The 26252-nt window shown below is 41.4% G+C and overlaps 1 protein-coding gene across 2 annotated transcripts; it reads left to right on the top strand.

Moving 5' to 3' along the window:
* Positions 1-716: 716 nt before the first annotated feature.
* On the top strand, positions 717-25604 carry PRPSAP2 (phosphoribosyl pyrophosphate synthetase associated protein 2). Of its 2 annotated transcripts, none has more exons than XM_019541922.1 (11): positions 717-1136; positions 10853-11004; positions 13297-13349; positions 14197-14263; positions 15213-15385; positions 16263-16378; positions 18243-18298; positions 20832-20980; positions 22028-22098; positions 24268-24414; positions 24935-25604. In XM_019541922.1, exons 2-11 carry the CDS (start codon positions 10886-10888, stop codon positions 25091-25093), a joined length of 1110 nt encoding a protein of 369 aa, XP_019397467.1. In that variant the 5' UTR covers positions 717-1136; positions 10853-10885; the 3' UTR covers positions 25094-25604. The 2 variants fall into 2 exon arrangements, with proteins under 2 accessions (XP_019397467.1, XP_019397466.1); XM_019541921.1 differs by lacking the exon at positions 717-1136 and adding an exon at positions 7917-7968.
* The last annotated feature ends 648 nt before the right edge of the window (positions 25605-26252 follow it).

Here is a 26252-nt window from a genome sequence, read left to right as displayed (position 1 = left end):
TAGTACAATGCAGCATTTCTCCGCAAGACTGCATACTTTGTTCCACATGGAAGACAATGTAATAGTGCTACTGGGACACACCTGCCAAAGCAATATTTTATCTGTTGCAAAATGTCATGCCCAGGAAGGGTACCAAAGTTTTTTTAATAACAGTAGCTAATTGTTTGCAGTCCTTGCTCTGTTAATGAACACACCGGAGAAGGTACGCAACCAAAAACCATACTGACGTCAACATGGGTAGAACCCAGAGTAGGATCAATTCCAGTATACCAGTAATTGTCCCATTACTCTGAATTCTCTTACGTATGGATTCTCTCAGTATTACAGCTTCCTTCATTTGTAGCAAAAAGGATGATCTATTGATATTCTTCAGTGTCCATTTTTGCAACTTGCTTATCTGGAAAAAAATTATTGCGAGGACAAAAAAGTATAGGCTATTGATCAAAGCTGCCCAATAGTTCATCCCTCCGTCCCCTGACGCACTTGTGCTTTCAAGGTCTTTTTGGATTTGGTCAGACTGGGTTAGGTTGGGGTTTTTTTTGGAAAGTGCTAACAGTGTGTTCCAGCTGATTGTTTACAGTGGTTGAGAAATGTGTTAAATTTGCTGTCCCAATTGATCAGGAAACCTGACTGGTTCTTAGGGTAGGGCTGTTCCTCAGGGGAGCCTATGAAAGCACAGTTCAGTTTATTAAAGTGGAAAGTTAGAAGGTGTATGTGAAAGCCGGGAGAAGGAAGGAGCTGGGCTAGGCATGGGCTGAGTAAGCCGAGAACCTCAGCAGAACACAGAAAGACTAAGCAAGGGTCTTTATAGCTGGGATACATAGTCTAGATCAGCAGGTTTGATGGGTCTGATCAGTTTATTAGTGTATAGAGAACTGCTTAAAGGGCAAATGCTATTAGAGATAGTTTGGGGTGGGAAAGAACAGTGGGTTTGGAGGAAGATTTTGGCTAGGAGCCTTGCTGTAGATTCAGGAGGGGATGGTGAGACCCTAGGCAGAGAACCCACGGATCATGCTCACCCTAGTGTGTTAGCTAGAGTCAGGATTAAGTCTGGTTCTTGAGAGCAGGGCAACAAGAAGTGGCTAGTGTAGGGAGGGAGGGTTTTGTGAAAAATCCATTTTATAATCTGAGGTAAGGTGAGTACAGATTTTTGATCTGTATGTGTACCCCTCCCTCCTCCCAAAAGCCCCTTTTGATGAAACTGCCCAGCAACAATATGGTTGCATCTTTACATATTTAGAACACAGTGTGTCAGGTCTAATAGTCTTCCTAAAGAGCACTACAATCTTGGCAAGAGCAGGACTCTGCCATGGTTCTGGGATGCTCTTTGGCCTGCCATACAGTATGAAATGGAAGGGTGTTTCAACCCGGATGGGGCACAGTTGTGCTATCAGTGGCTCCTTGGGCTGCTTCTCTGATGAAGATGGGATCTCACACAAGGGTGTGATGGGATTTCTGTTATACTTAGGCTTGGTGACTTCCAGTCTAGATGGTAGCATGAAACATGGGTTGTTCGTTGTGGATTGGGGTAAAGTGACATCAGTGGACTTGGTGCTCTGCCATCTGCGAGGAATGACACACAGGACTTAAGTTGCTTGAAAGAGCGTGTCATGCAAACACAAATGCGATGCACCAAATTAACCCGGGTTAACATTTTAAGGTGCGGTAAATTAATGAGGATTAAATGCCGTGTCATGTACAAATGCCCCTAGACAGCACTCAGGTCAGAGTCCTGCTCCACAGCTATTGCCATCTTGCTTTGACAGAGATGATGCATAAGATAATGGCCAGGTGGTAAAGGTGCAGTTATTATCAGTGAGGAAACCAGCCTAGGAGGCCATGGTGAAAACAAGTTTTGAAGGAGGAAGGGCACTTTCTGACAGTCTGGAGGTTGCTTAGAGTAGAAGACTACTTGAAAGGAGATGCGGGGAAAACAGCTGGTTGGGAAATAGCAACAGAGGAAGCCAGAAAAGTTATAGAAGGTATATGAGAAAACTAGAGAGGTAAGCTGGAGGGGATGGGGTACAGGGTCTTGAAGATGAGAACAAGGTGTTTGGGGAGGTTAGAGCCAGTGGATGGGAGGAGGAGGGAGGTAATTTGGTAAAAGACAAAGTACCAACTCAGTGAACCAGGCATCTCCCTCTGGAGATAAGATGTTGCCTGTCATGAGACTCCTCTGCAGAGTAAAGCTTTTAAAAGAGCCCTGCTCTTGGGCTGGGAAATGGACCGATTGGATGCACTCCTGCCTAGCATAGCAAAGAGGGCTCGGAGAGCAGAACACCTTCTAGAGCTTGCAGATTCAGCAGGAAATGTGGGCTGCAGTGCAGGGGTTAAGGCTGTTTCCTGTAGCAAGTGAGAAACAGTTGACAATGTGACAGAAGCAGACTAGCAAAGGATGATGAGGTGAAGGAAGGCAGACTGTGCTGGAGTTGGTGACAGTGTTAGCATCCCGTGGGACCAATCCTGACTTGTGCTTGACTAGTGAATGGAAAGGAATCTTGCAAGCTCTGTGCAGTACAAGTGTGGGGGTCCAAAGTGGCTGGCAGGGAGTCTGGTTACCCTGCTAATGCATGGTTGTACCAAGGAAGCCTGCTCCATGTAGGGGGGCAGGGCTAGGTCATTTCCTATCATGCCATATGCAATACCCACCAGGCAGGGAGCAGCCTCTTCCTGTAAAGATTAGCAAAGTGCAATCAGCAGCCAAATTCCTGCCCTTGCCCTGAGCTATTTTGGACTCAAATGTGTAGTAAATAGTGCTGTCTACCCACTCTTTCACTGCTGAATGTGAATTTTCTGCCTTGGTACAATTTTCTGCTTTGTCGAAATACAAACTTGATCTAGAATGGTCTACACATCCATGGGAAATTACCGACAACACCCTTTCTATACTGGCTGCTATGAAAGCAAACATTGCTCCCAATGATCAACGGCTCATATAAGGCATAGAATTGAGTGTATTACGACTCTAATCTGAAGGGGAGACAGTGGCTAGCTGAATGCAGCACAGTGACTGGCAAGTGCAGACTGGCAGCTGTGTATTTGCTCTGTAACATTTAGCTTTTTTCAATTTCCCTGTTCTAAAACTGGATGACTCACTCACGCTGCCATTTCTATTAATAAGGGTTTGAAGGCAAAAAAAAAAGTGCTGCAAAGCTGAAAGATGACTGACTATTACGTTAATTTTGTCAAAAGGCAAGACTCTCTGAATCACAGAACTGGCAGGAAGGGAAATCAGATCATTCATTTGGTGGAAGGTGCTTTAGAACATGCTCCTAAAGGTTCTTGTTTTAAAGCATCATTTACTGCAAATCCTGTCTCCCCCTTCAGCCTCTGCTTACAGATGTGACACTGAAACCATGTCCATGCACACACGTTGTGGCTAGAGCTGCCATCCCTCCTGGATTGGCTGGGAGTCTACCAGAATCGGCATCAATCTCCTGGTGACTATTGAAAGCAATCCGGGAGACAGATATTGTGAACAGGTTGAACAGTACAATTAATTACATACGTCATGTTGGGGGAAAAAAATCTCCTGGAATACCTTCAGTTAGAACTGGCAACCCTAATTGTGGCCTATTTAATATTAGGTACTCTGTCAAACCCCTCATCTCTGTCCATGGGGTAGGGTGACATCTTGATTCCTGATTACATGACGCATCTGAAAATCAAAGTGATGCTGATGCTCAAAATGCTTTTGCAAACACTCATTCAGTTCAAAGCCACACAGGTCAGAAGGAACTTGACTGTAACAGAAATGACTTGGGGGCTTATCTCTTTTAGTTTATTAAGCCACCATCAAGCAGCAGTCACTGCAAAACATTAGGATAGCGCTGCACATTCCCATGGCACAGAGGGCATAAATAAGAGCTGCTCTCTGCTTTTATGTCTCTTTACAACAGTGGGAAGGCTGTTTCTCAGAATGCTTTCAAGGATGGGAAGAAAATGAGACAAAAACACCACTGGCTACTTTTTTCTTTTGGGCTGTGACAACATTTATAGCCCTGTCATTATCTTCTGCCTCCCCTACTGGCTAATGTCCATTTCTTCCCTTGATGCTGCTTTAGAAAAATCTCTTCTTGTCCATTACTTCCAAGGCAGTGAATCAGGAGAGGCTGACAATTGTTCACTGCAGAGAGGATGGGTTGCTGATGTTCTTTAAAGAGCACCCTCAGTACAACTCTGTCTGAGCAAAGACTGCTCTAACAGGCTGTAGGAGACAATGCACTGAAACAGATACTTTATTTATGCCTTGCCAAACTTTAATTGCAGGGGAAAATTAATCCTATTTATGTGCCTCCACTTATGTGCAGTATCTGGGGGCTGGGGTGACATAGACACTAAAGGTGCATGGTTGATAGCACGCCCATGTCAGATTCCAGTGAATCTGTGAATTCTGCTAAATATTTTGTCACGAGGAGACAAAAGGAAGGAAGGGACTGCAGTAGCTGAGTACATTTTTGATTCTCTGGTCTTTATAACAATTAAAGACGTGATTGCTTAATAATCAACTTTCAACTTCTCCTTTAAAAAATAAAGCTGAGTTGTGCAGGATGGAAGCCACTTGGATGGTAGTGACAAGGAAGGGGGAAATGCAAGATCTAATGACTGACGTGTCTTTTGATTGGTGGTAGAACTAGAAGGGGGTCTATGCTGTGATCAGACAGGGGACTTGCAGAGCAAGCTGCAACCGTATCCAAAAAAAAAATTCAAAGATCCTTGTAATCCAAAGGAAGACAATTCTCTTATAATAGCCAAAAAGGAACTTCCCCATGTGTGATTGAGTATGAACTGTAATGACCCTATGAGCTGAATCTTGGCTGGCAGAGCTTCACAAATAACTATTAACAGAATAAAACATATGTATAAAAATACAAATAGAAAAGTGCTCATGCAGAACCCTTTTTGGCAGTGCTGTTTCATACGTGGCACTTGTACAGTACTGTACATTATAGAATGAATTAAATCTTTTCTCCCATGAGAGTTAAGTATTCTATCCCTGTTTTACAGATTTGGAAACAGAAGCAGATGAACCAAATCACCTAGGGTCACAAAAGGCAGTTAGTATTAGAGCAAGGATTCAAAGTCAGCAATTCTGTAGTTAGCCCAGGCCATTGTCTTTGCTTGTAGCAATGACAGATTTGGAGAGTTTGGGCAGGCCAGCTCAGGCACTCAGCCAGCAGATTCGGGAAGGGATAGCCAAATGTTTCTAGGGGAAGGCTGCCAATTACATCACTGGTCAGTGCTTCAAGATGTCTTATTGCCTTTGTTCCTTAAATAACCAACTGACTTAAACTTCCTTATGCTGCTAGATGCCAGTGAGGTGCTAGGATGAAGGATGCAGCCAAAGGACTTGTTGAATCTGATCCCAAAAAGGAATTCATCCATGCAGCTAAACAATAGGTAATGTTCTTGTCAGAGCTAGAGAAACAGAAGTCGGTGAGCAGAAAAGTAGAGATAGGGAGTTAATTTTCTTCTCACTCACCAGTGTACAAGTAACTCTATGGAAATCTAGGGAATTACTCCAGTAAAAAAATTGTGTAAGTGACTCGAGAATCAGGCCCATGTATACTTATTCTGGTCATGTGTACTAAATACATGCTTTTGTTCTATGTGAGTATCCAAGAGAATGTAGTATTTCACATCTCATTTCTATTCTGTTACTGGCTCAGTATTTTTAGTTTTCATTCACTAGAGGGTGAAAAGGGGAGATAATCTGCTGGTTCTGATGGAAGGAAAGATGTTTTTAAATATAAGCAAAGATTGCACAGTTCACCTCCTAATAGTGAAAATGGAATTAAAGAAAAATGAAATTGAATGTTGCTTCCTAACAAGGGCACTTGCCTGACAGGAAATCATGCATATTGTATGGCTTTGCCTTCCCTTGTTATATTAAGTTCTCAGACAGTGAGGGAGAGAAAGTGTTCAGTACTAAGATGAATATCTGCCTAGGAGATGAAGATCTCACTCCAATATATATTAGGTGTACTATTGTACAATGATTTCTGAGGCTGGTTCATTGTTATAGGAAAAGTAACACCCTTGTCATGGCAAAAAATGCATAGATCCTAACTCTAATTTATTTTTTTAAAAGTCTAAAATCCTGTTGCATACATTACTATAATGAACACTGAATGAAAATAAACACTTAACATTATAATGATCATTTGTTACAGGGAGCTGAAAAGTCAAGCAACCTTTATTTTAGCGTAAAATTGTTTGAAACCATTTAACAGAATAATACCACCTGCAAAATGATATTACACTACCCCAATCGAGATAGGCATCTACACTTGTAAAATCCATGGAGAAGTCTTATCCACTGGAGGCAGTGCAGGGTGATATGACAACTTTTTTTTTTTTTAAAGTACAGCTTTTGCGTGGAAGGCTTGCTGGCGAAAACATAGCATCCCAAAGCCAGGTGAATGCATCAGCCTTTTCCTGAAGGACAGTAGGAATCAGGACTCGTAATAGAGGTGGTATATTTCATTAGTCCAGCTAGATTTTTGCTTTAATTACAAGCTTTCGGGCACAAACACTCTTCTTCAGGTATAGGAGAAAAGATTGTAAAAGTTCTCCTGGGTAGAAACCAAAGTTTATATTTCATAGGAGAGTAGGCCATTTCAAGAACATTTTCATCCAGCAACATCCTAAAATGTGGGAGGGCCTGCAAAGGACCTCAAAATGCATTGCAAAAGCATCTAGCTCTTTGTAAAGGGGACTGGAGGAGATTGTAGACCTGATTTTCTAGTCCCAGAGGAACTTGACATGGGCGCTGAGGACAAGCTGAGCAGGGGGAGGAGGAGAGAGGGGGGTTTTAAACCTCCGGCTCTGCCTTCTCCCACACTCAGATCCATTTAGTCTTCAAACGGCCATTCATGCAGCTGAGAAATCAATAGCCAAGGTGCAGTGATGCAGAATTGGCAGCGTGGGGAGACAGTGGGCGGTTGTGTTTGCCACCCTGCACCATCCTGTATCCCAGGTTTATTTCCCGGTGGCCGGATGCACTTGTTTATGGCACTTTCAGGTCCCTGGGGTGCTTGTAGACGACACATGGTTTCCCGTTTAGGCTGCCACGACTGCGTTTGCACGAGCGGGATTTCCTCTGCACGGTCCTGGCTCGGTGCGTTGGCTGATCGAGGAGTTCTCAACGTGCTGGGACTCGAGGCGCCAGTCCGCGACGGCGGAGAAGCGAGCGGCACCCCGCTTCACATCCCGACGCGCACGTTACGGCGTGCAGCTCCTGGGGGTGGGAGATCATCCAGGCGGGGACGAGCCTGAGCCTGGGCTTGTCGGCTGAGTCTCCTTGCTCATCTCCTATATAGTGGTTCTTCACCTTTTTAGGCTTTAGTCTTGTTAGGCTCATGCCAACCCTTAGCGAATGTTAGCTCTTCGGTTTTCACTTTTTTTCCCCGATGACTGAACGAAGAGCAGAAATCTTCGAAATCTCTGGATTTACAGTGAACCATGTGTGTGGTTCTCTAAAGGGGCTGGCAGTGTCTGAACGGCTCTTGGGGCACCCCAGGGTGCCGCAGCCCCCTGACTCCAGTGTCCCTGGGGTGACACCCCCCCGCCCCTCCCTCACACTTCAGGGGCCCTTCGCCACACCCAACATGGCGCCCGAGGGCGGGGTGCTGGTGAGGGAACGTGACCACGTGACCGCCCCCTCCCCATCCAAGATGGCGGTTGGGAAGGGGTCTTCCCCACCCAACATGGCGGCGGTGGGTGGACGGTGTCACGTGACCACCCTTCACCCCGCGACGGGGCACCCCCCATTCAGGGCCAGGAGGGGCGTGTCCCGGGGAGGCCCCGCCCCCTCGCGCGGCGCCGCCATTTTGCAGCGGGCAGCTGAGGGGTTGAGTCGTGCAGCTGCTGCCGCCTCCTCTGCCCTCCCTCCCTCCCTCCCCGTGGCTGGGCCGGGCTGGGCTGGGCCGGGGCAGGCCGCCGCCGCCTCGGGCGCCGGAGCGGCAGGTAAGGCCTCGGGCGGCGCCTCCTCATGCCTCCCGGGGGGCGGGGCCGCAGCGGAGGGTCTCCCCCGTTATGACGGAGCTGTGGGGGGGCTTTGTGGCCTGGATGCCTGACGTGGCTCCCCTCCTCCTCTGTGGCCTGGCTGCTGGCCCCGCACCTGTTCCGGGCTGGCTCCACAAATAGATGCTCCTGGCTGGCGGGTGCAAATTGGGGCCGGTCTTTGGGCTGTGGCGGGGGATGCTGATCCTTGGGGATTGGGGGTATTTTCCCCACACCTGCTGCGGAGGGGCTGTAGGGAGGGTATGGGTGGGGGCAGCGGGGTGGGGAAGCTGGATGAAATCCCTCGGCAGCCTGAACTCGGTATTTTTGTAGATCTGTGATTGGGCTCACTTCTACCCACCTGGTGCCCTGAACGGGAAATGGTTTGGGGTTTTTTTGGTTTTTACATCGGAGAATAACCTGGAACAGGGCAGTCCTCTGCCTTGGTTTCCTCAGCTGCGAAATGGGGAAAGGATGCCATGCAGCCGTTTTTAACCAGCATCCCTGCTCCATGAATGTTATTTGTCATTTTGAGGTTCTCTTTATGTAGTTCCTGCCTAGCGCGGGGGGGCTGGACCCGATGATCTTCGAGGTCCCTTCCAGCCCCTGATGTCTGTGAGTGTAGTTATGCTGCTAGGATGTAGCACTGGTGTGACACTGTGTTTTCAGTGGACGGTCGTGTCTCAAGCATCTAGCCGGAGAGTCTCAGCCCGGCATCCCTTGCGATGGGTTTTACGTGAGCACCATTGCCAACTTTGGTCTTGATGACGCCCGTTTAGGGGACAGAGGGAGGTATTATTTGGGCAAAAAAAAAGAGAAGACCTTAGTTCACAAATAGGTCTTTGAATGGGGAGTGCATGACATCATCCCCCCACCGCCACTGAGTTGGGTGGGGATGGTGGTCACCGCCTTCGTATAGGTGGTGGACTGGAAAGGACGTAGAGCTTTCCCCCTGGTACGTCTGACCCTGGAGTCTTCTGAAATTCATAGGTCTAATTGGCCACAGGCACTTGTTTCTTGTTGGCAGTTGCAGCTGATGGTCAGGATCAAAAAGGACTGGAGGTGCAATCTATCTTTAGGTGGACGAGGTTATGGATGAGGTAGGCTGCTGGAGTCCTCTGCTGCCGCCTGTCTTGTATCTGTTCACAGCCTCTCCTTTGGGATCATAAGCCAGTGTTTTTCTAACCTTTTCCAGCCCAAGGCACACTGATGTTAGTAAATTTTTTCCATGGCACACCTGTTAAGGCATTCCCCATCCTCGTGCCTATTGTATGTAGCTTGTTGCCTTGACAGAATTCCATGGCACACCTGTTTGTTTCTGACGGCACACTTTTTTTTTTTGTGTCATGTTGGGCAACGCTGTTTGTAAACTAGCTTTTTGACTCTTGAATGCAGCCATGTGTAGCACAGTGGAGAACTTAATGAATAGGAAATACCCATCCTCTGTGGCTTTCAACTGCTAATGAGCCAGACTATATGTTTCTGCAGGCTAGACAAGATGATTAAGCCTGGGAGTAAGTTGCAGAGGTGGTAGAAAAGCTTTAATGTAGCCAGTGTCTTTCTAGTGGCTGCTCTCATAAGTATGACTGTTGGGGTTATTCCCATAGATGCTGTTTTATGTATTTACAGGTCTTAGTACACACTTTTAAAGTGGATTTTATATCTTGTACTCCTTTATTGGGGCATATTTGTGCCAAGGTGTGAGGTTGGAGACACTGGTTTAAATTAACTTCTGTTGTCCGGTTCTGAGTTACCTTGTTGGTAATGAGGCTTTCAGTCCCTTGGATAATACTGGTATTGAAAGGAACACTTTATATATCAATAGGGAAATAAAAAGCAAGTTGCTGTGTTGTGTTGTTGTGTTGCTTTATTAGTGAAGCTGGTGGCTTTATTTCAGCACAACATAATTTGGCTGTTCAAAACTGTGTAAAGGAGGCATGAAAAGAGCAATGCTACCAATGGAAATAAAACTTTTCGAGAACCTTTATAGGTTTACTTGGTGTATGGGTCTGTTGAGTAAAAAGGCAGTGTCTAAATTACTTCCTAACGTTTGGCCTCTCCTGTTTCCACAGGAGACACTTGTGTCAAAGAATGGTGTGTCCATTGAGTTATGAATGAATCACAACCCAATGGATGCATTTGTAGAAGAGGGCTTTAGTTTACTGCTGCCAGTTTATTGAACTCTTCCTTGATGTTCCATCCTTGTTTGTGAACTTATGAAGACAAAGCAGTACTGTAAATAGGCTGGTCTGGTGGATTTAGCAGGTGTTGGGGACTCCTCCATTCTGATCATTCTCAATACCAATGTACTCTGTGGTCTTGGAAGAGCCACTTAAATATTTATCCATCCTTCTATATCAGTGACCAATGGCAAAGTTAATTAGACAAGCTAAAGAAAATACCATAAAACTTGTTTTCATCAGGTGTTTAATTGAGGAAGATAATTTTAAAAATGTGTCAGCATTATGATGTGGTCTAGTAGGAGCTTGAAGACACTGTTCTTGGTGCCTTTGGGATGGAGGCTGCTCCTGGGTTCTGGGCATGGTGTGGGGAAGCTGGCCTCACTCAGGTTGTTCCTCCTATACATCTGGGTGTTCTATTCAGTGCCCAAGTCTTTATAATGATAATAAAGAACTACTTAAATATCACAAGATTGTATTGTAAGGATTACATCTTTGTAATGATGTTAACAAAAAAAGACCGTATTAAACATTAAGAGTTCTGTATGAGAATCACGACAGTGAGTTGTACCATAACCCTCATTCAGAGGAAGTGCTCTTCTGTTTAACTATTGTATTATTTTTAACATCACAACCTGCTTTATTTTTTTTTTTTTAATCTTTTGCAGTATTTTAAAAGTGGGAAGACAGCATAGGTTTTGATGTTCTGTGTGCCTTCAACTGAAATAGGAGCCACCATGAATATAACAAAGGGCGGACTGGTGCTGTTTTCAGCTAATTCCAATTCTTCATGCATGGAACTATCGAAGAGAATTGCTGAGTAAGTAATGCCTAGTTAAAGTGTTTGCTACCTTTTAGTCTTATTTTGGATCTTGGTGCTAATGGCAAGGGAGTAAAGATCAGTCTTCATCAAGATAAGAAATGTTTTGACAAGTGACTTGGTAAAGCTGCTGCTGTTTGCAAGAATATACTTACTTACAAAGTATGTAAATGTCGTATTTGTTCTTAATCAACTAAATCTTCATACTTTTAGATAGTTGTTTTCTTAGCTCTTGAGAAATAACTTATCTAATAGTTTAAGCTTGTTTCTTTGGGGCATCCCTAATTATGAGCAGTGCATACAATAAAGGAGTTAACCATGAAACTTGAGGTAGCAGCTAGTGTAGATTTGTTATTGGATCACATTATCCTTATATCAATAACATTAAATAGTTATGTCTTAGGGTAGCATGTATGCAATAAGTAGAGCTTGTTGGGAAGATTTCGATGGTAGTCATGTCACGTGCACTATTAGTGACTTGCAATGCCATTGTGACTTAATAGAATAATTGAAATATTTAATTTTTAAATCTTTTAATGCATCTGTTGGGTTATCCTACAATAACCAGTCAGCAAGGGTATGGGGGGGAGATGCTTTTCTCTTCTTTTTTCACTTTCAAGTCATTATAGCTAAAATAGGTGACACAGAAAACAAGGTGTTTGAATCAGTACTAAGTAGCAGCTGCCTCTTGTGGTTTTTAAACATATTGGCAGTATAGTGTTGTGGTGCTCAGCCTTCCAGGCCCATGGGTCAGATGAGTGGCATTGGGCCAGTGCACAGATCAGCAGGGGGTCAGTATGTAGGTTTGGCCTGCAGGTGTGGTCCAGCCAGTTCAGTGCCAGCTCAGTCCTGCATCCAAGGACTCCTTGTGAGTCCAGAAACTTGGCAGCGGGTGGAGCAGTGGCACCATTGATTGTTGCAACTCTGGAAGCCACACTTTCAGATCAGGTGGTGGGGCAGGGGTGTGATGGGCCAGACGACAGCCCCACAAGACTGGGTGTGATTTGCAGCCCAGCAGTTAAACACCACTGGTATAGCATATAAAATGACCCATCAGGAATGTCATATACTGCTATTGTCATGAAACAATGCAAACATGGTGAAAGTAACATCAAAACAAATATCAAAATGATGTTGGCATTGAAATTTGTTGTATTCAAAACTGGAGTGGAAAAAAATTCCAGAACATTGTTTTTACCAAAACTCCTCTTCAAAATCAGGTTGTAACCAGTGTCTCTTTATTTACAGTTTAGGGTCTGCATATTTGAAAATACAACATACAGGGATAGGCAGGCAGTGTCAGAACCCTACTGTTAAATCAAATTGTTATTATAGTTGCATTTTAAAAAGGTATTTTGTAATTGTTATGCTTTTCTTTTACTTTTTTTTTAAATTTAATTTATGCTTGGATTCTTCAGTCATAGATTGTAAATGGCCATAATCATATGTCTTAAGAAACGTAAGCATCTTTAGCTAAATGTTGACCAGTCCTGTGCACTAGCGAAAATCTATAGTTCTCCCATAGCTTCAGTTACCAAGTTTTGCCCTTTTTATTCTCAGTGTCTGAGAGGTGGCTTTTTTTTTTTTTGCGTTTTAGTTGTTAAAACACACTAATAATTTTAGCAGAGCTGGTATGTTTTTATGTATGTTTGTATAACAGTTAGCTCAATAGATGTGCACAGTGCTTTCAGAAATAACTAATTTATCCTCTGAGAATCGTGCGGCATTTGCTAGAATTGGTGTTGTACATGACAAAACTGCGTGCTAAGAGACTGGCTGACTGTTGTGTAGTGCTAGGGCAAAGGATGTTTATGCATTGTGCTTGTTAGTTTCTCCCTTAAGCGTCTTAATACAAGATGGACTATTATTAAACCATAAATTAATTTGCTCTTGTCCATTTACTGGAGTTTTATCAATGCCCTTCCTCCCATCTCTTATGGCTTTCAGTCTAGAATGGAAAGTTCTTTTCCAGAAGAAATAGCTGAGCTCAATCTTGTAGAGTATTAAACACATCTATAATATCATGTATATAATAAGAAACTTACTGTACAAGACACGGTTTTATTTTCTTGTTTGTTGTTCTGTGCTTCAAAAGAGCATAGATTTAATTGGAAAGTAACTGGTAGAACAATGTAACGTAAGGGAAACCTTGCAGTAAAACATCAGTGAAATATGGAGTTTTTATCTGTGAAGGGTAGACTTTTTAAACCTTGGTATGGCCCTTGCATTGGACTTCTTCCTTGTTCTGTCTCCATTCTCTAGTGTAATATACTGACTTTCTTTTTTCCCCAGGCGCTTGGGAGTAGAAATGGGTAAAGTTCAGGTTTACCAGGAGCCAAACAGAGGTGAGCACTTAATAGAAACATCTCTTTCTCTGTGGGAAAGGGTCTATTAGCTAACCTCTTCTCAGAATCTGTTACTTAAAACATAGCTGCGTCATCTCTCTGCTGTGCCCAGGAGTATTTTACGTGCCCAGTCACTCTTGCTCTGCCCAAGCTAAAGCTAATGTAGCAGCTTTTAGAGCAGCCTGAGTAGATCAAGACCAAGCTTAAGAGTAGCTCTGGATGAGCATTCGGAGTTGCTCTTTTACCTACAAGGTCTCTTGTTTAAGCGCATACAACCTGCCTGCTGGCTCCATATTTCACAGTGGTGCTCCTGGGTCTAACACTGAGACAATGCAGACATGTCTTTGGAGAACAGTGAGGTGGCACTTTTCTCATGCTTGTGGTTTTTCACACTCCTATACTGCCCCAGTTACCTATCTGCCTCTTAAAGACTATCACTTTTCAAGACCTGCTTACATAAACCATAATCACTAGTGTAATCCCTCTCTTCAATTAGTTTGATATTGTTCTTTCATAAAATGCTAGTCTTGTCATGGTACAGTAATCTTCCTTATGGCCAGAGTGTCTGTCCTTTGTACTGGAAGAGAGCATGCGTTCAAGCCCTTGCATGAGGATTTACTAAAAGAATCCTGTTGGTCTTTGTGAGAGTTATACATTTCATTGCATGCAAATCTATACGTTTTCCCTTTGTATTGTCTTGAGTGTGACTGCCCTCTTTAAGTTTGAATATGAGGAAATTGTGTGTGGGGTTGGGACTTATGATTTTCAGCAGTGATTCTATGCGGTTCTGTTTTATATTTTTATAAAACTTAGAGTATTATATATATTTTTGTTCTCCTCTTGGCAGAGACAAGGGTTCAGATTCAAGAGTCTGTGAGAGGAAAAGATGTCTTTATCATTCAGACTGTTTCAAAGTAAGTAACTGCTAAACTCCTAAAGAAACTACTAACTTCAGCTGGTCAACATCGGCTTTTCCATAACAATTTATTTTTGGTACCTAGTGTGAAAGATTCAGAAATGGGCAAGATGTGGTTTGTATTGTTAAAATAGTGTATTTATAGGGGACTTCATAGTCTGATCACTCATTTTGTTCCTGTGCTGATGAGTCCAGGTTTTGATTTGGGCCTCTCTATTCTTGTGCTGTGGGCATTCTGTCCCTCATTATGTTCTCCTTACGTTCTTGTCCTGACTTAGCTCCCTGAGCCCAGCAACATTTAATGCTTTTAAATGTGAAAACATTTTCTCCAAAACAAATGGGTCTCAAGGCAACTGAGCACTTATGTTCTTCAGAATAATCAGGGCTCTACAAATACAAATGCATTCTTTTGACAGCAACAGAATAATGCATCCAGTTTACTTACCCAATCAGTTCGTCCTGTTAAAACTTTCAATTTGATTTTTTTTTTTCTTCTCGAGCAGGAGAGTAGATGCAATGGATATATTTTAAGGGTTTATGTAGGTCAGAGTAATAGAGGAATGTATTGTAGGAGTCGGTCTGACTTTTTTCTTTCATGTAGACAATATTTCCTCTCTCTTAATGAGAGAAGATATGGGAGATGGACAATAATGCAGCCTCTTACAGCAGTGTGCTATACTAATTGAGTCCTGCAAATCTTTTTCTGAACAAAGAGGCTGTTGAATGAGCAAAAATAGGAGAAGAAATAACAAAGCATTGTCCTGTGAGGAATTAAAATGATGCATCTAGAGCGGTAGCCCTTCTAGTGGGTGTATGCTTGCATTCCTGACAGGGATAGTTCAAGCGCCGTTTTTCTGCCATGATGGAATTAAATCCTGAGAGCAGATGTTAAATTTGGCTAAAGGATTTCTGTGTCTGGGTACAAAACTAGACCCTTCTTATTCCAGGGATGTGAATACTACGATCATGGAACTCCTGATCATGGTGTATGCTTGTAAAACCTCCTGTGCCAAAAGCATTATTGGAGTGATTCCCTACTTCCCATACAGCAAGCAGTGCAAGATGAGGAAGAGGGGCTCTATTGTCTCTAAACTACTGGCTTCAATGATGTGCAAAGCTGGTAAGATTGCAAGATGTTATAAAATAATTTAGGTGGGGCGGAGGGGACGCTGCTTATGTCACATTTAGCCTCTGGACAGCTCTGCACAAGTCTAGGAACTTTGATCAGAAAAAGGTATCAAGATTTTTTTCATCAGGAGGAAATTTGAAAACCATTAGAGGAAAAAGGAATGCAAGTTGCAGGCATTTCAGTGAAATGCTACCTTAAAATGGGCAGACTTTTATAGCCTCCTGGGTAGTTCTTGTGCCAAGCGACATTGGTGAGATGAGTCTGGGATTTTTACTATTGTGGATGGTGGGGTTCCCCTGCTGTAATACTGCTGCTGAGCTTCTTTACAATACTCTTCTCTTGGGATACTATACTTGCTACTTCCCCTCTTTTTATCTATTTACTTTTAATGTGCCATCTGCAGATGAGAGACTTTCCTGTTTTCTTTCCTATGGCATCGAGCCATGCAGAAAGTGGGATCATGTAAAGAACTCTTCATAGATATTCTGTTGTATTGATTCTCATTTTGAAGGAAGAAGTATGGGAATAAGTGGAATCTAGTCCCAGATTCCAGGTTCAACTCTATCACTGTCTACCTTCTGAGTTTGGGCAAATTAGTTGACTTGACTTAACCTTTGCTTCCATTTCTACATATATTAAATGGTAGGAATATGTCTGGAGGCATAGAGAATTTTAGGGTTTTTTAGATATGGTCTGAGGCCTTTGGTTAAAAGGTAAAATGCATTGTATTATTGAATACAGTATAAATAGGATGCAGACTATTGTGTACTTTAGTTCAAGTGCAACTTAAAAATAGCATAGTTTGAACATTTGGTCACAGTTGTGAGAGGAGTACATTAAAATTGAAGTTTATTCTATCTCTTTAAAGGTCTAACTCATCTTATTACAATGGATTTACATCAGAAGGAAATACAGGGCTTTTTCAATATTCCAGTTGACAACTTGAGAGCATCTCCTTTCTTACTACAGTACATTCAAGAAGAGGTAAGCAGAGTCTCCTATTGTACATGACAAGCTGCCTTTTCAGTGTTGTATTTCAGGTTATCTGGGCTTCTTTTATAAATCCCTACTTTCATTAGAAAATTTGGAAAGTCATTGGATAGATGTGAAACAGTCTGAAGGAAAAAGAAATCTTTTTGAGATTTAAATTTCTCTCTCTCTTTTGTGGAGAGCAAACATTCTTGTCTCTGATTATCACGTTTCGTTGGTGATCGTAGAATGGGCTTTTCATGAGAGCAGAAATGAGGAAAGTACTGTGCCTGCTATTTAAGGATGCTAATTACACTAATAGATCATTGGTCAATGAAGTAGCATGGTCTAATCGTGAGAACAAGTGGCTGGTAGTCAGACTTTGATCTGTTGCTTTTCCCATCTGTAGAGTATGTTGAGTCTTAGGGAGTTTCATTTTGATTTACCCATTTGGTCATCTGTGAATTAGAAGTTATTTTTTATAAAGTGATTTGTAATAGAAGGTGTTAAAAGCAGAAATTACTTAAAATGGCCTACTTCTGCTGGCAAATGCCTGAAACTTTAGAATTATGCAAATAGTTCCTACCCTCAAAGATCCTTGTCTGTGTGGAAGATACTGCAGTTGAAGTGATTTGATAGAAGTATAGCTTTCCTGTACCAAAATTCCATAATCCCCCTTTCCTATGGTGTCCTTGAAACTCTGAGTTAGGGATTTGGTTATTTTTATGGCAGTCTTTCAGACAATAACTAGTTATGTATGTCTGATAGAAAATGCTGTCCGGTTGAGAGCTGGAAAGTAAAAACATTGCATCGTGTAAGTCTTGCTTTGGCCACCAAGAGGTGATCAATACTGTTTGGGCTGCACACTGCAAAAAATATTTAAAAAGTAGCTATAAGAGAAAATTGTTAATTGGACTAATGGTTGCTGAAGATCACCAAAGCAAAGCTCCTTTTGGCAAATAGTTAGTTAATAAGTGAATAACATGGATGAATAGGATGTACCGCAATTAAAAGAACTAAGAGAATTGTGGCATGTTTGAGGTTGGCACTGTCACTGCTGATTTGACATATAGATGAACAGAAGTCAGCAAACTCCTCTGAGGTATAGGGAAGGGAAATCTTTAAAAGATGTTTTTTCCTCATTTGGACTTTCTGTACCTCTTCTTTTGCTGTTGCATGAAGTGACTGGCAGTAAAGTAAAATGACCTGGTGGGAGATTTGCTAGCCAGTCCAAGTACTCGTGTTTATGTACATAAGCTTATCAAGTAATGCTGACCAGGAGGAACCCAATACATCTGGGGTGTCTGATTCAGCCTGAATGTTTTTAGACTGCATCAGTCCAAATAGTACAGTCATTCCAAAGAACTAGGCTACACTTGTCATTTTTTGGATGAAGGAATGGAAACTTTCTAGGGGCAGCTGATTCTTGTGCCATGACTTGATGCCATCCCTATGAAAATTTGCCCAAATTTAGCCAAGTTATAGGTCTTTGAAATCTCAGTTTGTACCTGCTCAGTAGAGATTTCTGAAAAGGGTGAACTAGCACTGGACATGCTCTGCTCAGCCCTAGCTAGGACTTGACCTGTGATTACACCTCTAGGTTGTCAGATCTGGGGCTCTTGAACTGAGATCAGGGAGACTTTCTCCCCAGTGCTGTCAGTGCACAAGTATTCTGGAAGAGGAAGATTACCTAGTTCACATGTTGAAGGGATGCAAGTCAAGCTTTAAAGGATATTATGGGGAGAGGAGTTTAGAATGAAGAACCTTGGGAAGGAATATTGCTTTTAAAATTATTCTGGAACAAATATAAGAAATTTAATTTTTAATGAATATAAATATATTTAAAGGATAAGATGTTAATACCAATGGTTTGCTTCAGATTCCAGATTACAGGAATGCTGTGATCGTGGCCAAATCACCTGCATCAGCCAAGAGGTAGGTAAGAGCTGTTTGCTTTAATCAGAGTAGGAAATCTCAGACTAGTCTATGGTAAGTATCTTGCATTTGGTCCTAAAGCCAGGGTATTATAAGCTCGTTCTTAGGAGGAAAGAAACAGATAGTGCTTTCAGTTTTAAATGTAATAGTGGTCTTTTAAAAAAAAAAAAAAAAAAAAAAAGTCTAAAAAAGTGAACTGAAATATGAATAAAAATGAGGGAGAATAACAAATGTTTGACATACAAAAATCTGTTTCTCATGAGTGGAAGAGGTATATTAAAGTTTCAAGCTAAGACCAATACTGACAAGGCAAATATGACAATCCCTGTGGTTCAAAATGGTATTTTAATGCTCTTGAAAGGGTTTATTTTATAGTTTCTGGCTATATCCTAATATAAAAGCTTTCTTTTCTTGTCTGGTTGAGGTGTGTTTTGGTGTAGGACCTCCCTGTTGGACAAACTTTCCCTTCTTAGTGAAGTCTCTCTCTTGTGCTGGCTGAGTAAATGTTAGATTTTTTTTGCAATTTTTTTTTTGTTTATGCTTCTCTATTCTCTATCCTGATAACATTTCACTCCAGAGAGCTGCTAAGGGGTTGGATGACAGCTTTAAGAATTGGTGTCTTTTCAGAAAGTAATTAGTTTGTCATTGAAGCAAACTTAGGTAGACTTTGATGTCAGGGTGTTATGACATCCTTAGTAGAAAAGGTTTGTTCTGTAACACATTGGAACAGTTCCTAGTAATCTTGTAGTAGGAGAAGCTCGTCCTCCTTTTTTTTTTTTTTTTAATATCTAACAGTATTAATTCAGCGCATGAACTAAAATATTTAGCTATGCTAATTAACTGCCATGTCAGTCTGCCTTCCATGTGACAAATACTATAAGCTGTCAATAAAAAAATATTGTGGCTTCCTGGGTACACCCTTGTTTTGCAGTTGCACTTTTTTTGGTTTTACTTTTTACCATTAAACTGTTAGCAGTGCATCTTGGTTGTAATAACATTGTCAGAAGAGGCTGTTAATGCTAGGGTTGTTATTCAGAGAACACTTACTTACTGCTTATTTAGGTGCTCTGAAGTATTACAAATTCTGTTTTCTAGCACCACTTTATTGGGATAGTTAAGACGTTAGTCAAACTGTCTCTAAATGTGTGAAGGCATTGTTCAGTGCAGTTACATACAAGATTATTTTTCTGTCTTGAAGTGGTGCGTAAATCTCTTTCAGTTCCCAAAATACTTGAATTTTGGGATTGAACACGGTGTTTCTGAATGTTTTCTTGCACACTTTAGGCACTGAGGAAGGACAGCTGCCTTGCTCCTTTGGGCAGTCCCATTAGGACTGTGTGTCAGGGGAGAACAATACCTTTTAGAACTCTCAGGCACGCCTGGGAAATGTTTGCTACATAGCTGTAAGGAGGTGCAGGTTGTGTTTTTTTTTTTGTTTTTTTCTTCAACCAGCTTCAGAGACCACCATTGAGAATGTATGTGATGGCATACCTCTGTCTCTTTCTATTCCTTGGGAAAGAAATGTTTCTAAAATTGTCAATATGATTTAAATTTGAATACTAAACTACTTAATATTATCTTTTTTTTTTTTTTTTTTTTTTACATATTTTTTTCAGCTGTAATCTGGAATTGTCCTGGAGGGATTTTGATGCAAGTTTACTAAAATTTGGTTTTGACTTTGTGATATGTTACATGGCATCAAAGGGAAATTTTACATCAGAAGGATGTAAACTCCTTTTTATGAGTTTTATTTTCTGCACAATATCTAACATTGCATGTCAGGCCATCTGACACAAATGGACATCTAGTCCATTCTTCTGTTCACATAGTTAATTTTTAAAGTATTTGTTCCCATTTGAAAAGGTGGGTTCTCCCCTCTTTCTCCCTGAAAATGTGTTATCCATTACTTGAAAGAGATTTTGGATTAGTTGTCTGTAACGGAGCAGTGTCAAGAACACTGCTGGACTATGAGTCTCAGGGCTACAAATAAGCACTGTTTACCATTGGAAAGTTCAGTTGAGAGCCCAACGTTTTCCATTGATCTGTACCATTCGTTTTTAGCAATATTGATTCATGACATTCTGGACCTTGGAACTCATGTCATAAATGAGGTATGGGAGTGTGAGGCAGTAATAGAAATTATATGATTTAACAGTTGGTCATTGGTTCATGTTGGAACTGATTGGTTAGCATCTGTCTTACTTGTCAGGTTTTAAAATGTTTTGGCAAATCTATGACATACTTTCAAGGCCGTTTGAACTTTTTCAAGCCAGTGATCGGGAACGTTGGCAAGAAAGATGTCAGTGTGTGCCTTTTCCTCGGTTATAAGAATTGCTTGCCTTCCGCCTTAGTATCTAGAATTCACAATGATCTGTGTTGTGTGCATAGGGGTTATTTTAATTTTAGTAACCCAAAATCTTGCTAAGAAGATTTTTTTTTTTTCCGACTAATTTGAGTTGATCTAATAAAAGATATCAGATTTACACAAAGACCCTTGTCTGACATTAATTCTAGTGCATTTTCTTTTCTTCAGGGCACAGTCGTTTGCTGAGCGCTTGAGGCTGGGAATTGCCGTCATTCATGGGGAAGCTCAAGATGCTGAGTCTGATATGGTGGATGGTCGACACTCTCCTCCTACGGCCAAAAGCGTAGCTGCAATCCATCCCAGTTTGGAGATGCCCAGTAAGTAAGTTTGTACAAGTAACTACTAACATATGGGTTTTTTGATTTAAATGGCTAGGAAGGGATGGGTCTTGCCAGTACACTAGTGAAGAATGACCTCTTTCATCCTCTTTGCCCATGATACCTACTTACTGCAGCCATGTGGGCCTGGTGGTTGGTTTTTGGTTTTTTGTATTTTTCTCTGAATGAGGTTTGTCTCTGCTAGCACAGGCTTTGTAGCTGTGGCTGTGTTGACTGAGCCCCCTAGTGGAAATGGAGTCATATAGATAAAAGATACCTGAGGAACTACATACTATATTGATTTACTTATTCATTCAATCTTACACTGTCATCATAGTGAAAATCAAGTCACACTTTCCTAGATGAAGTAAATGTAGTGGCACAGCTTTGTCACATACACACTGTTATATTCTGAGTGTATGAGCACACTGAACTGGACAGCCGGTGTACTTGAGCTCCCTTGCTCCAAGATTTTGCTGCCACATATGCTGTGGCGTCCGTGCAGAAAGCTTAAGTTTTTGTGTGAAGCATTTTTAGCAGTAGTTAAACCCTTTCTCTTCTTTCCTAGCTCCATGCAAGATAAATGAAGGGAATAAATGAAACGCCCTAACATCTTATTGCATTGAGGGGGTGGTGGGAGGTGGAGGGCCAAGTTGTTGCAGTATTGTGCCAAGAAATCCAGGCCTGAATGTTTGTAACTTAAATTTTACTGTCACACTTGTACTGCCTTTGAAATGGAATGGCCTCAGTTAGTAGATAGAGGAGACCTGCATTACTAAAGCTCCAGTCATTTTGCAATTCTGTGGGAAGACCCCTGGGCATGTGTACCCCTCTGTATAGGGGCAGGTTTGGAGCTGAAGTGCCTTGAGTTAATTCACTGATACTTTTCAGACAGGGTTTACGTGAGAGTCTCAGCTGCTGCACAAACACAGCCATGATGGTGGAGATATCATAAATAAAAAAAACAGAACAAATAAGTGTAAAGCAAGGAACCTGGATCAGTTTAGGATGTAGAAGTTTTTCATGCCGCCTCCTTTTTCCCCCCAGTGCTGATTCCAAAAGAAAAACCACCCATCACAGTGGTTGGAGATGTGGGAGGAAGAATAGCTATCATTGTGGTGAGTAGATGTCTTGGTCCAAATAATAGGTTTGAGTCTGGGGATGCATGTACACATGTCTATCTGTGGGTATACTTAAAGAAGAGGCATGGTTTCCTGGTGTATTTTATTGATGGTTGTGTTCAAGCTGAAACTTTTAAACTCCTGATAGAGCAACACAGAATCTCCTCCTATTCTGAAAAGTTCATTCAGAAGGATATTTGAAGAGGCAGTCTAGGCTTTTCAACCTCAGGAACAATCTTTCCAGTTCTTAAAATATAAATAAAATTTTTGAAGCTGTACCACTTAGTTTTTAAAAACTCTTTAACTACCATGAACATTGGAGTTTAAAGTTGGAAATGATTTGAAATGGTCATTCCTAAATGGTTTGGTCTTTATATCTGGTATTGGTAACAGTTCAGCCAGTGTGAAAACGTGGCTTGTTCAGGTATTTGCTTACAGTCTAAGTCGACTCTTAAATTTCTTATACCATCAACAACCCCTCTTAAATTACATCCACTGAGAAATTACATTGTAAGGATGGTTAATTATAGATTGACACATTCTCTGCTCATTCCCATGAAAAGTGTGCAGCTTGCTTCACGGAAGTATTTAGGCTTAATTTCAGATTAGTAGAGCAGTTTGGAAGACGTTTGGAAGAAGAATGGGACTTTTCCTGAGCTTCAGATTGGTATCTTCATGTGTAGTGATTCATCAACTTGAGCAAAACTGTGAGAAGCTTAGCTTCACTGAAAAATCACATTTTGGGCTGTTTAATTCCATTTTTCATAGATTCATAGATGCTAGGGTTGGAAAGGACCTCAACAGATCATTGAGTCCGACCCCCTGCCTAGGCAGAAAAGAGTGCCTTCTCTTAAAAGACCCCCAAGATAAAGGAGAACACCACCTCGCTTGGAAGCCCATTCCAAATTTGGCCACCCTTACTGTGAAGAAGTTTTTCCTGATATCTAGCCTAAATTTAATTCTAGTTCATCTTGCCAAAAGGCTTGTATTTATAGTGCTTCTCTCTTGACTGAATCTGTATTAATATATTTTTAATCCTCTGTTAAATTTCATAGTTGGTAGGGTCGGAAGGGACTCCAAGATCCCTTTCTGCCTCTGTGCTGACAAGAATGGAGTTCCCCAGCCTGTAGGTATACTGCTGGCTCTTCCTTCCCAGGTGCAGTACCTTGCACTTGTCCATATTGAAACCCATCCTATTCTCATCTGCCCACCTCTGTAACCTGTCCAGGTCTAGTTGTAGCCTATCCCTCTCTCCTAGCGTGCTCAGTTCTCCCCACATCTTAGTGTCATCTGCAAACTTGAACATGAGTTCTAAGTTCTAAAATAAAAATTTACTCTTGCCTTTAAACTGCTGTGTGGAAATATTACTTTTATTAATGGAATTTAGGGTTATTATTAAGTGTGGGCAGACTATGCTGGTTTCAGAGTTCATAGCCACAGGAGAATGATGTTTGCTGTTCAGAAAATTCAGCCTGCTTTAAAGTCCCAACCAGGTTCTTACTTCAGGGTCTCCCTTTACACATTCATATGGTCTCCTGGCTATGTGGCTGAATGATACTATACAGCTTGCATGTTGTTTTTTTTTTTAAAAAAAACAAACCCGAAACCCCTTGTTCTTCAGTAAAGAATACTTCAGTTTAATTGTGCAGAATATACAGTAATGCATATCAAGAAGTAAGCTCTGGCCCTGATTGTATATATGAAGTGGGACAGCTGGAACTCCATCCAAGGGAGTTCACGTAAAGGAGAGAGTCTATCAGCTGGATTCTTGTATCAGTCTGGAAGAAGAAAGCATTGTGACTACTTATACATGTCAGAGTTAGGTGCCAACCAAGAGTTTTTAGACTGTTCTAAAAGCTGCTTTAAAAAAACAGAATTATTTGGGTCTTTAATGCAAAAGAATTTTTTTTGGGGTGTGGGGAAGAGTCCTTGGTTATCTCGCTGTAAAACCTTGTGGTTTCTCTTCTCTAATACTTCATTCCTTAAGCCTCCATGATGGATAGCAAAGCTTACTGTTGATAAACGTGCCTGTACTCTGTGTGCAGGCCAGTGACACTGAGAAATTTTCTGCTTCGGTACTAGAAGCATGATACTGTGTCTTGTTTTGTTTCGGCCCTGATTTGAGGAAGTGCTGAGTCTTTTATGGGCCTGATTTTGTTTTGACAGGATGATATCATAGATGATGTTGACAGCTTCCTCGCTGCAGCTGAGACACTCAAGGAAAGAGGAGCATACAAGATCTTTGTAATGGCCACCCATGGCCTGCTCTCTTCAGATGCTCCAAGGCTGATAGAGGAGTCTGCTATCGATGAAGTAAGTGTGGGCAGACTATGCTAGTTTCAGAGTTCATAGCCACAGGAGAATGGTGATTGCTGTTCAGAAAATTCAGCCTGCTTTAAAGTCCCAAGCAGGCTCTTACTACTTTTTTTCTTCATGTGAAACGATCATATTTTTAGTAACAGCCCTGGGGCTGTCTGTTCCTGGCTTCCATCTTCCTGATGGATTAAAGGCTTAAACATTCCTTTTTTCCAAGCATGCGAAGATTGAGTGAAGCATAAGAACCTAGATAGGTCGGGGTTGATATTGGGAACTTTTCCTTTTTAATGGAAGGTAATTGAGTTATGTCAAATGCATGCAAAAGTAGGAGTCTAGTTACAATGTCAGAGTTCTGGCAGGGCTGTCGCATAGAAGGTAAAGTCACCTTTTGGGATTCTGTTGGGCAGCCCAGGTCATCCTCTTGGGATCTGGAGGGTGAGCTTCTCTTAAGAGACTGGTGAAAGGAAAATATCTGGGAACTGACTTCTAATATGATATTTTTCCTTTCCTTTCTTAGGTCGTTGTCACCAACACAATTCCACACGAAATTCAAAAACTCCAGTGCCCTAAAATTAAGACTGTGGATATCAGTATGATCCTCTCGGAAGCAATTCGCAGAATCCACAATGGGGAGTCTATGTCTTACCTCTTCAGAAATATAGGACTGGATGATTAACTCTTCTTTTAGACTAAAGGAAATACCATGGGCCAAACTGGAAGTGTACAGGAAATGAGCTGTAAAGCATCAAGCTCACCTTCATATTGTATTGAGCCATTTTTTTTTTGTTGGGTTTTTCTTGATTTTTAAATTTCATACAAGAACAGATTTCAAGAACAATTTTTTGTTCATTTTTTTGGTGGGGGAAAAAGCATCTTACAAAAAATTGTTCTAGTTGCTTAGGTTAGTTGCACTATATATGACAAAAAACACTTGAGGCAAGAATTTAGGTCGTAACTTAAACATTCCTTTTTTTTCCAAAGCTGCTTGCTACAAGTGCTTTAAAGTTAATAAAATGAAGTGACTGTATAATATTTGCATTTTAAAAGCCAAAAAGGTTGTACTGTTGTATGCAGTTCAGTGACATTTTGTAGAAGTGCTTTTATAGAAAAGCATATGAAATATGCACCTGTATTTATTTTCTGCAACAAAGAATAAAGATTTGTTTTGTGTGACCTTTTTAAAAAAAACCAAACGTTTTATTTAATAGTTATTTGCCACCTTAAAATGTGGCTTCATCATGAATTGCCATTGGGTGTGTGGCAGTATTGGAAGAATCTTTGGGTACCTTGACTTACTGCCTTTGCACGTACTCTGAGCTTATACTAATAAGGCAACTAATTGATTCGGTAATGTTGCTTTATTGTGAAACTGGGGAACAGGGGAAAGAAAATAATTGTTGAACTGCTGCACTTCACTAATTGCATGAAGTGGCTATCATACATAGTTCCATATAGCATCCTAGGTGTGCCTGGTGCTTTTAGACTGACAGGGCTCATCCATAATAAATGTGTGTACTTATTTGCTATCACTCCATCAATTTCTATGCTGTGTCCTGCTGTTGACAAAGCCTTAAAGTCTTGGGCTTCCTTTTAACATTCGTTATCCAGGTGTGCATATATTCACAAATGCTTCATTAGGTTGGTCTGGCTCCATAATCATTCATTTGTAGAAAATCCTTTTTGAATGCTGTTGATGGGCAATGGCAACTAAATATCTCTATGCTTCATTAGCAATGAGCCATTGTGTTGCAAACAAGAATCTAATGTTTCCTTGGGTTTTTTTCCAGTCTGCAGATGTGCTTAGAGGGTGGCATAGAGACAGATGAGCAGGCACA

The sequence above is a fragment of the Crocodylus porosus genome, unplaced genomic scaffold (assembly GCF_001723895.1).
Source record: "Crocodylus porosus isolate Cpor-Errol unplaced genomic scaffold, CroPor_comp1, whole genome shotgun sequence".
NCBI lineage: Eukaryota > Metazoa > Chordata > Crocodylia > Crocodylidae > Crocodylus > Crocodylus porosus.
The sequence above is the reverse complement of the archived record's forward strand: the minus strand, read 5'-3'. Positions and strand labels throughout refer to the sequence as shown.

What these genes read in the sequence shown, in the direction of transcription:
- PRPSAP2 (XM_019541922.1), top strand. Translation starts at nt 10,886, where the DNA reads ATGTTCTGTGTGCCTTCAACTGAAATAGGAGCCACCATGAATATAACA. An exon ending in TACAGTACATTCAAGAAGAG is followed by an intron (nt 16,379 to 18,242) that starts GTAAGCAGAGTC and finishes GGTTTGCTTCAG; the next exon opens with ATTCCAGATTACAGGAATGC. An exon ending in TCCCAGTTTGGAGATGCCCA is followed by an intron (nt 20,981 to 22,027) that starts GTAAGTAAGTTT and finishes TTTTCCCCCCAG; the next exon opens with TGCTGATTCCAAAAGAAAAA.